The 10,248-nt window shown below is 41.6% G+C and overlaps 2 protein-coding genes across 3 annotated transcripts; one reads left to right on the top strand and one right to left on the bottom strand.

Annotated features, from left to right (window-relative positions):
• Positions 1 to 2,996: 2,996 nt before the first annotated feature.
• Positions 2,997 to 4,650, top strand: LOC6558631. Its single transcript, XM_001983260.3, has 2 exons — positions 2,997 to 3,749; positions 3,836 to 4,650. The coding sequence occupies exons 1-2, from the start codon at positions 3,730 to 3,732 to the stop codon at positions 4,266 to 4,268; spliced, it is 453 nt and encodes a 150-aa protein (XP_001983296.1). The 5' UTR covers positions 2,997 to 3,729; the 3' UTR covers positions 4,269 to 4,650.
• LOC6558602 (tryptophan 5-hydroxylase 1) lies at positions 4,630 to 10,214 on the bottom strand. Of its 2 annotated transcripts, none has more exons than XM_043215486.1 (7): positions 10,186 to 10,214; positions 6,174 to 6,339; positions 6,068 to 6,118; positions 5,700 to 5,981; positions 5,512 to 5,638; positions 5,138 to 5,370; positions 4,630 to 5,063 (listed from the first exon to the last, which is right to left on the bottom strand). In XM_043215486.1, the coding sequence occupies exons 2-7, from the start codon at positions 6,326 to 6,328 to the stop codon at positions 4,772 to 4,774; spliced, it is 1,140 nt and encodes a 379-aa protein (XP_043071421.1). In that variant the 5' UTR covers positions 6,329 to 6,339; positions 10,186 to 10,214; the 3' UTR covers positions 4,630 to 4,771. The 2 variants fall into 2 exon arrangements, with proteins under 2 accessions (XP_043071421.1, XP_001983297.2); XM_001983261.3 differs by lacking the exon at positions 10,186 to 10,214 and adding an exon at positions 6,666 to 8,017.
• Positions 10,215 to 10,248: the final 34 nt, after the last annotated feature.

Genomic DNA, 10,248 nt, shown 5'->3' with positions numbered 1-10,248 from the left:
TCATCATTTCTACCTTTTTATTGTTAATTTTTTACCATTTGCAATTTTAGATATTACATTTAAATTCGGCTAACTTTAAGCCGTAATTAAATGAGTTTTTGGGGACCACAATGCAACATGTGGCAATCAGTACTTAGGGGCGGGGCAAGCAAAAACGGAGCTGGGGTCGTGTGTGTGAAACACTTAACAAATCTTCAAGCCATAAACAGGCCCACAACAACAGCAACAACAACAGCTTGGGGATTAGCATGTGGCATGTGGCATGCAGCTGGGATGCTACCTCCCCTCAATGCACGCTGCTATAAACATGCACAAGTGGCAAGTGGCAAGGCAAAGAAACAAACATGAGCAGCAGCAGCAGCAACAAGGTCCTGCCTCTGCTCCTTTTAAGAGCTCAGACAACAAATTTGTAAGCCAACAACACACAGCCAATTAACCAACACGACCAAGAAGCAGCAGCAGCAGCAGCAAGCAGTCACTGGCCAGTTGCAGCTCGGACTCGACTCGAGCTGTGACTTTTGGTGCTGGCTACCACACACACACACACACACACACACACACAAGCACACAAACACTCTCAGACAGACAGACAGACATACTTGGCTTGTGGCAGAAGTGCTGCCATGATTTTTAGTCATGGAAACACTTTGCAAGTGTTGGGGGAGTGGAGTGGACACTTGAATGAGCATTTTGCTTATCTCTAACTCTCTTTATGCCCACCACTCCCCGCCACTCCCCCACTCTGTAGCTAGCTGTGGTAACTGCCACACAGTGGATTGTGTGTCAAGGTCGTTTTGAGTGCTGCCTCTGCTTGCTGCTTGCTGCTTGTTGTTTCCTGCTCCAAGACGGTTCTCAATGTCTCCATCTCTATCTGAGGCGCCCCACTGGCAAAATGTTTTAGCTCTAAGTGGACTTAACTGTTGTTGTGTATGTATGTGTTTATGTGTGTGTGTGTGTGTGTGTGTGTGCAGGATGTGTATTGTGTATTGCTATTGTAAAGCAGCAGTAGCAGCAGCAGGAGACGGGCTGCCAGGAATTGTGCTGCTGTCTGCCTTTAGACATTCTTGGGGAATACCTTTTCAACAGCTCAGCTCAGACTTGTCTGCCTTGCCTTTTGTGTATGTGTGTGTGTATGTGTATTTATGTGTGTGTATGCTACTTATTGCCATAGCAATGGTTGATGTTGTTGTAGCTGCTGCTGTCTTTGTCCACATTTATATTGCCTCTCTATGTATGCTTCAAATTTCAACTCACCCCCTCTTTCTGCCACTCCCGCTTTGTGTCGCAAATTGTGTGAAAATTGTTTTTCTTGTAGTTGTTATTATTGTTGCTGTTGTTGCTGTTGTTGTTGTTGTCTGGTTAGCCTTTTGGCTTTTCTTGTTTAAGATTCTGTGGTTTTGTGCATTTGTAAATAATCTTGTTCTACACAGAGAGGGGAGGGACTCTATTCTATCTGCTGTCTGCTGTCTACTTTCTAGTGTCCTGTCTGTTCACAGTCTACAGTCCGTAAACAAGGACATGCGGCCGTCGTCCTTCGGTTTCCGGTCAGCTTGGCCGGACAAGGCTACATAATTTATGTGTGAAAGTCTCTCACTCTTTCTCTTTTGGCTTAAGAATTTTGGGCCAACTTACAAATGAGTCCTTGTGTGTGCTTGTGTTTGTGTGTTTGGGATTCGGTCTGAGTCAATTATGTTGAAAGATATCAAGTTAACAAATTAAATGCTTTTTGACTTGATTGACTCTAAATAAACACACTTTAATTGCATGATTTTTGGTATCATTTCAACTTAATTTAGAAAGTCTTGCTTTCTTAAGTGTTTTATTAAATCATTGGTCAGTTGTTCAATTATAGCAAATATTTGCCAGCTTCAAATTTAAGACTGAAAATGAATTTCTATTGTGGCAAAGTGCTGATAAATGTGCTGACTGATTTATAGATATTAATCGTTGAATTTGTTTTATCGATACACAAAAGTATAATGGTATTAAGTCAGTTATTCAAGTCATTAATTAAGCTGAAAAGCTTAGAAGAATATATTATGTTAATTCAGTTCTCAGCACTTTTCTCATAAATGTTTCCTTAGTTACTTTTCGTCTTACAAAGTGCTCATCAAATGCAATTACTTATAGAAATTTATCAAAAATAGACATGGAATTTGTCATTAATGAAATTTAAAAGATAAAATATGTTATCTTATTGCAGTTATCAGCACTTTCTCATAAATATTTCAATCCCCAGCTAATTTTCCTTAGCGACAATCTAATCTCAATAAATCATTTACACCTAGATGGCGCCAGCACACAATCCACAAATTTAAGTTCCAGCAACGCCCACGCATGGCAATGGTTGTTGTCTACACTCAATGCCTGTGGTCTTTTCCCCATAGCACAAACAAAAACCAATTAAAATTCGCGCATGCCTTCCACAATTGTGCTACAATCAAACATTTAAATACAATTATGTTTCTATAACTAAAGCTAAAACTACTTACAAGCTAGAACTATAGCTAGTTTTGCAGAGCACAGAGTCTAGCAATAAGAATAATATATATTTCTTACTTACCTCCTACAGTTCTTTCAGATTGTAGATTATAGTTTGAGTTAAAAATGTTGTTCGCTCTAGATTTATTGCACTTTTGTTACTGTGCAGAGGCAAAAGATTTGTGATTGTTAGACATAGAAAACATAAAAATAATAGTTCCTATTTAATTCATAATCTCACATTCCTCGCTCGGCCTTGAAACATGTATTTATTTGTTGTAGATACTGAATACATATTTACTGATATGTTTATGTATATATACGTATGTATATATGGCAGGCAGTCTCGCCTGATCACACGCTATAGCTGTGACTATCAGTAAACACACACACAGAATAATAGAAAAAAACAAACCAAACACTAGTCAATATTCAGATACAAGGTATAAATAAAAAAGATTATAATCATTGATTCCAGTGAGCAACGAGCAACGTGCAAGTCAATTTTATGGGGACAGCTCATTTAGACGAGGTTCCAAAGTGCACAGACGGGAATTACGTAGTTTCTAAGCAGTTCACAGTTATTTTGACGCCACCACAAAGTAACCATGGAATGATAAGAAATTATCACGAGTTATCAGCAAGCCAATGAGTAACTCTGAGCGAGAAAGAGAGAGAGAGAGAGAGAGCGAGCTCCTGATAGAGAGAGGGCAAGCCCCTGGCAGACAAACACACATAGAAGAAAGCATTAAGTGCATAATACATAAGTCTGCAAACATATTCAACATTAGGAATCCATTAGAGTCCAGCCTTATCTTTGTTCTTTATTTATATTCTTCTTTTTTTTGTCGTCAGCCTGTTATCAGCCAAAGCGTTGAGCGACTAGAAAATCGGGCCATCCAAATCGACAGTTCAGTTGAATTTAAGCAGCAGTCAAGTGCGGTCTGTACAAAATACAAATTCAATTAAACACAAGTTTATCCTTAACAAACAAAGAACACTTAATAAACAATAAATTAATAAAGTAATAAGAATCTTCATCAAGTGCTTAAGCAGCTGTAACTAACAATAATATATCAGCCGAAAACTAAAAGCATTTAGCTTATTTAATATATACTTTTAAATATACATAATATATAATATATGCACATATTGATGTCTATATAATCACACATCTTTGGTGTGACTGATAAGCCAGACAGACAACAATAAATTCGCGTGTCAACTTTTGAACCCACCTCGGCTGCAATGATTTCCCATACAGTGAGGTGAGTGCTATAAAAAAGAATAATAATAAAATCAAATCAAATACAATGAAGAAAAGTAATAATCGTAAATCGCCTACCCCCCACAGAGTATTCAAACTGATGTATATCGTGGCTGGCATTCTGATCAGCAATGAGGAAATCTGCGATACTGTGGATCGCATTCAAATCGCACCACGCGTCGAAATGAAGCCAGAACTCGAGCCGGAGCGGGGGCAGTTGCAGCAGAGGGGGGAGAAAGACTCGCCACGTTCGAAACGGCGACGCAAAGTGAGCGTCACCGAGCTGGCTGGCGGTGTGGTGCGTGGGGTCACCAGCAAGGTGACCAGCAAGGTCATCACCAGTCGCCTGGGCAGTCGACTCAGCTGGGTGTACGATGTGCCCCAGATACTCGGCAAGTGGCGCTCTCTAGCGCTCAGTTTCACGGTGTGGACCATACCCAACTGGCTGATGGAGTACACGTCCAGCTACATCAGCAGGAAGTTCTTCCTCAACAGCGACTGTGATTTGATCTACAAGTGAGCGAGTGCATCCTGCATATATATATACATATATCTATGCAGTTGGGTATTTCGGCTAGAGTTGCCCATTGTCAGTATCTCGCAATACCATTTAATATATGTAGCTGACTTAGCTTAAGTTTTTGCCTACCAATTGTTGGTAATCTCCACAAATATTAGCTGTAAGTCACAATTTCATTTTTGAGTACAATGCAATTACTCTATTTACTCATCAGCTTGTAATCATGGAAGGGTATTTAGTTGTCGGCACTTCGAATTATAACTCTTCGTTCACGTTTCTCCTTTGCGAGTTGAAGTGAAATTTATTTAAGTTTTAGAAATAAGTCGCGTATTTAGGCATAAGTTCAAATAAAGTTAAAGTTTGCCAACAATTAGACATCGAATCTATATATGTTTGTTCTATATACGATAATATATATGTGTGTGTGTAAATATGTGATATCTATAGTAGCATATGGTCCCAACAAGTATCCCCAGCAATCATACAACTCTCTCGCTCTCTCCTTAATCGCCTTCGGCTATGTAGTTCTCCGAGTTGTCCGGACTATTGCTACCGCCGGCGCTGCCTCCACTACGAACATTGAGGCTGTTGTGCAGCATGTTCGCTATGCTATCCACATCGAGATTCTCATCCGTTGCCGAGATCTTGCGCAGAGCGGAGCAAACAATGCTCAAATCGCCCCTCAACTCGCTGACAACTGCTGTGATCTTCTGGGCGTTGGACAAGACCTCCACGCTGCTCGTATACGGATTGTAGCGCACTCCAAACGGTCGTTGAATGCTGTCAGCAAAGGAACTAACAACAGACAGATAGACATATAGAGAGCATAGTTGAAGAGGAGCCGTAGAAGTTCTTCTCATGCCACTTACCGCATTTGCTCCTTGGCCTCCTCAAAGGAGTCCGTGTAGTAGTAGGCATTCTGATAGGATGTTATGATGCACTCCTCCTTGCAGGTCAGCTCCGGATCGAATTTCTTGATCTTATCCTGTGCCGTTATCGCATGCTGCAGCTCGGCCACCGAGCTAAGCAAACCAGCGCCGTAAACCTTGAAGCTGTTATCCGACTGCTTGCACAAGCCAAACTCCACGGTGAAGAAGTAAAGCTACAAGAAAAAAAAATCACACAGAATTTCAAAAATTCGCCAAAGGTTCCTCAACTCGTTGTTCAGCTCGCTGAGCTACTCTTCGCCTAGAGCCACTGTCAACTGAACTGGTGCCTATAAGTTTATTTGCATATTACTCACCGTTGCCAGCTTTTCAATATCCGCATCACAGGCGCCTAGCGAGGCGAGTCCAATCTCTTGCGAGAACTGAGCAAAGCTCGAGTTGGCTAAGAGGGGCATGTGGCCCAAAAGCTCATGACAGCAATCACTGTGTGTGAAAAGCAATTATCAAACTTCGAACAATACACACAGAGTCTGGGACAACTTACGGTTCGGGTGTGTAGAAGGGATCGGAGGAGTGCCTTATGTACTGGGTGCAGTGGAACACGCGAAAGGCCAGGCCAGAGAGGAAGTCCCGGGGCGAAAGGTAGCCGGCAACTGGGCGCAGCTGGAAGCCCGTCTTGCGCTTCAGATAGCTGCTGACATCCTGCAGCTGGGGCACATTGTCCTCCCGATAGCCACAGAACTTGACCAGCTCCGGCCAGTTCTCCATGTACTCCGGCACCGCGTGCAACTGATACAGGCGATGCAGCTCCAAGAAAACGGTGCCCCTGCAACAAACCCAAGCCGCAACAAGTGGCAACTTCACAAAACACAACACAGAAAACCACAAAAGCAATTTGCAAGTTGCACTTACCAAGTTTTGACCTCCTCCGGCGTGTATTGCACACGTGGAATGGGATTGCCACTAAAAGTGGATTGGGCTTGAGCAGATTGCAGTTCAAAACTAAATCAAAACTTACTGCTTGAAGTTGTTGGCTATGGCTGAGAACTGTTCGCGACGCTTGCGATAAATGGGATCCTTGAAGCCAGGATGATCTGCATCCAGATCGGAGCCATACATGAGCACATTCTGCGCCTGATCAATGTCCGATATCTTGCGTGGAAACCAAACCATGTCGCCAAAGTCTGAATGGAAGCACATTTCATTTGTCAAAATTATATATATTTTTAATATTTCTATAAAGCTGTAAAAGTGGCTTAAAAGTGAAATTAAGATTAATTATATAAAACTCATTATTAACATTTGTATTTTTATACTTTTGCCAAGTTTTAAAGATGGAAAAATGCCTTAAAAATTACGTTTGTAATTTCTGATGGTTTATTATTGATTTTAATTGTTAAATCTTCTTTCCTGGAGGATTAAATTCTGACGTTAGTTTCTTCTTAGTATCAACTATTCCTACGCTGTTTGGATGCTCATTTCACATTTCAGATTTAGAGGTATGACTCACCAAAACTGGAGCAGGCGGAGAGGGATGGAGCCCTGGCCAAAGTGTGCGCATTGACGGACGTATAGTTGACCGAGGCGACTTCGCGATTGAGCATCTTCACCACCTGATCCAGGCGGCGGGGATCGCATTCCACATCCACCAGAACATCGGCCTGATTGCTGGTCATCTCCAGCGGCGACAGCTCCAAGTGCAGCACATTGATGCCCAGCTCCTGGAACACTTGCAGCGCCCGTGCCAGATTACCCACCTGATTCTTGAGCGTGAATAAAATGGAGATGCGCTCGCCGGGCACCACACCATGACGCACTGCACCATCGTTGGAGCCGGCATTGATTTGCAGACGGGGCGCCTCAGCACTGCGTTCCTGTTTTTTGGGCGAGAACAATAGAAAACTATCGCCGGGCGCCGAGGCATGACGTGAGAGACTTGCATGCGTCGCTGAAGTCGTCGATGAGGACGACGTGGTTGAGATGGGACCGGATTCCTTTTTGGGCGTGTGCAAAGGACTTCCCTGCTTGACGGCCCACTCCTGCTCCCCGCTGCGATACAGCCACAGTCCCAACAGACTTTTGCCCGATGCACTCATCCTCATATATATATATATCTATATATGCAGTATTTGTGGGAGATTATCCAATTTTAGTATTCACTTTAGTCACTTTTAATTTACTGCTATTCACTTGTGGGACACACGCGTCGTATGCGCAACGCAAACGCAACGGCAACTGCAAGATCCTTCCGCAGCACAGGCTCCTTTTATAGCCAGCAGTTTTTACACCCGCACACACACACACAGATACACACACAGAGAGAGAAGCATACATATTCAATTGTATTTATTAAGTGTGCGTAGCGAGAGATAAATTTGTTCAAGGATATAAAAGCTACAAGTGACTTTTTCACTTTGCCACAGACTCCACCTCCTTTTGACTGTATCTATCTGTGTGTGTGCGTGTGTGTGTGTGTGTCTAACTGCTTTTGGGGGGATGCGCTCGTTTTGATTGGCCAAATCATGTTGAAATCAGGCTACAGCTAACAGTTATCGCATGACGTCATTTCACTTTCTAATCAGCAGCAGTGGCAGTGGCAGCAGCAGTGGCAGCAGCAGTGGCAGTGGCAGTGGCAACATTTAATGCGTTGCGTTCAACTTCGAGTTGGACTTTTATTCTGCTGCTCTATTTATTTATTTTTTGTTTTTGTATTATTTGTGCTTGTCAGCGCTTGTCTTTCAAATTCGTTTGCTTAATTTATGCGGGCATGAGCATCATCATTGCGCAAGGGTAAAGTAATGCCAGCGTGACAGTTCTAAATTCAAATAACACTGTATTTTCAATTCTATAGTTGAGCAATGGCCTCATAAATATATAAGACATATTTCAAATTTTTCAAAACAGATACGAACAAGTTTTAGAAAGTTTAAAGTGAAACAACTCCGATCATAAATTTAGTATTGTTGAATTCAGGTTAAAAATAAGATTCGAAAACTTTTAGAAGCGTTAATCTTTCAAGTGAGGATTTGTTTTACTCTTTTTATTTGACAGCCAAATACTCCTTTCTTATTTTAGCAGTATATCGACTACCCCATTTCGTGGCCGATGCACACTTTCATTTTGGCATCAGTCGAGTGACGGAGCAGGCAATCAGGCAACCGGGCAACTGGGCAACCACTTGATGCTCTTCGTTCTCAGGCAGATGTCCTGAAAGTTGGGAGAGAAAGTTGGGCCCCAAGCGGCAGAGTCAATAATAGATAAATGGCAATTTCTTTTGCGGTGCTGCGTTTGGTTTTCTCTTCTGGGGTAGACCCCATTGTTTGCGCTTAGAGAAAAGCAAACAGCAGAATGATAGTCGGAGTCAGAGCAGAGCCAAGTAAAGCAGAGCTACTTGACTATTAAAATATATGCGGGTGTGGCAAGCAAACACTCTCACATACACACACACAGTAACAACTGTGACGTGTGTGTGTGTGTGTGTGTGTGTGTGAGTGGTCCACGAATGAGTTGATGTGATAAACGTAATGGCTACAATTCCACCTCTTTCTCCACTTGAGAGTATTTGGACAGGGCATTCAAAGTGATTGCTGCTGCCTACGTACGTTGGAAGCGTTTGACGGATTTATTGCCAAACGATTCTTAAAGACCATCCACAAAGTTGCAAAGTTAAAGGAACAGCCGTCTGGGAGTCCTTAGAACTGTCAGTCGAGCAACAAGCATTCAGCATTCAGCATTCACCAGCAAAAGCTGAGTTCTATAAGTGAATGAATGAATGAATGAATGGTGCTTGTAATTTCTTGTTGATTTCCTTCTAATTAAGTTACGGCAACTAGTGCGCCAAGGGGATCCAAGGATTTTCTGATACAACTGATGCATATATGTACATGTGTGTGTGTGTGTGTGTGTAGATATATCCTTATACAGATCTATGTGTATGTTTGTATAAATGCATAGATAAACGTATTTGCACTTTTGCTTTTACCCTTTAGTCAATCTTAATTATTCAAGTCTATAAACGTTGCTTGACTTGACTTCTTTCCATTTCATCCCATTTAATCTATACTTTAGTTTTTCAGACATCTACCTCAAATGGGTAAAATCTTTTATTGATTTTCATCCATATACATTAAATGGTCTTTTTATTGGGTTTAACGTGTGCTTTATTTGAGGTGTCAGAAAATGCAAGCAACTACTTGAGTTCTTTGAAAACTCCAAAATCCTTGAATCCAGTTCGATAGAGCAAGTCCTTGCGATTCATAAATGTGCAAGGATTTGTCCAATTTGTGTCACTGAAAATAGTTTCTGCCGACAAAGAAAATAGTTGTTTTTTACTACATTGAATAAACGAACTCAGCAAAGCAGTACAGTTCATAGGTTGGAAACTCTGCTAAGAAGCAGTTTTAAACTGAACTTAAAACTGCTTGTGAGCAACATTGCTAAGCAGTTAACCAAATGCTCTGTACACTGCTTCTCAGTAACCTGCTTTTTAGCAGAGTTTCGCACCTATAAGCTACATGCTCGTGTACCATGTAATGATGCAGCATACTTTTGTGCGGCACATTAAACTTCTTCACTAGATAATCATTGTGTAGCATATCTTCGGGCTGGTTAATGCAGTATTTTTCTGAAGCATACTTCCGTGCGCTGTTTCAATTATTTTTTGTAATTCCCAAGCAATTTTAGCTTTAGATGTCTTACATAAAATTATTTGCAATAATTAAGTTCATTTTTTTTGGAAATGTTATTTGTTCTGGCAATCCTCAAACGAGAATATCATCTGAAAATCAAGTATTTCATTGGCAAATAAATCTGTCAACCAAATTAACTCCGATTTTCAGAAGAGAACTTTCGGTTGTCAAATTTGAGCACAGAAATGTATATATTTGAGTCACACTTTGTGGCGCCACCGTTTAAAATTGCATAGGGCTTCCATTCGCCCACACAGACCTTTTTAAGTTTGGTCGCTCGCATTTGCGAGACAAGCGGCAAGAGCCAAAGCAAAAGCAACAGTAATGCAATTCACAACTCACCCCAAGTAAAAGTCTCGGTTAGGGGATGCGCATGCTCGCCAAGTAATCAACCCCCACGCAAAA

The sequence above is a fragment of the Drosophila grimshawi genome, unplaced genomic scaffold, assembly GCF_018153295.1.
Source record: "Drosophila grimshawi isolate 15287-2541.00 unplaced genomic scaffold, ASM1815329v1 contig_44, whole genome shotgun sequence".
Classification (NCBI taxonomy): domain Eukaryota; kingdom Metazoa; phylum Arthropoda; class Insecta; order Diptera; family Drosophilidae; genus Drosophila; species Drosophila grimshawi.
The sequence above is the reverse complement of the archived record's forward strand: the minus strand, read 5'-3'. Positions and strand labels throughout refer to the sequence as shown.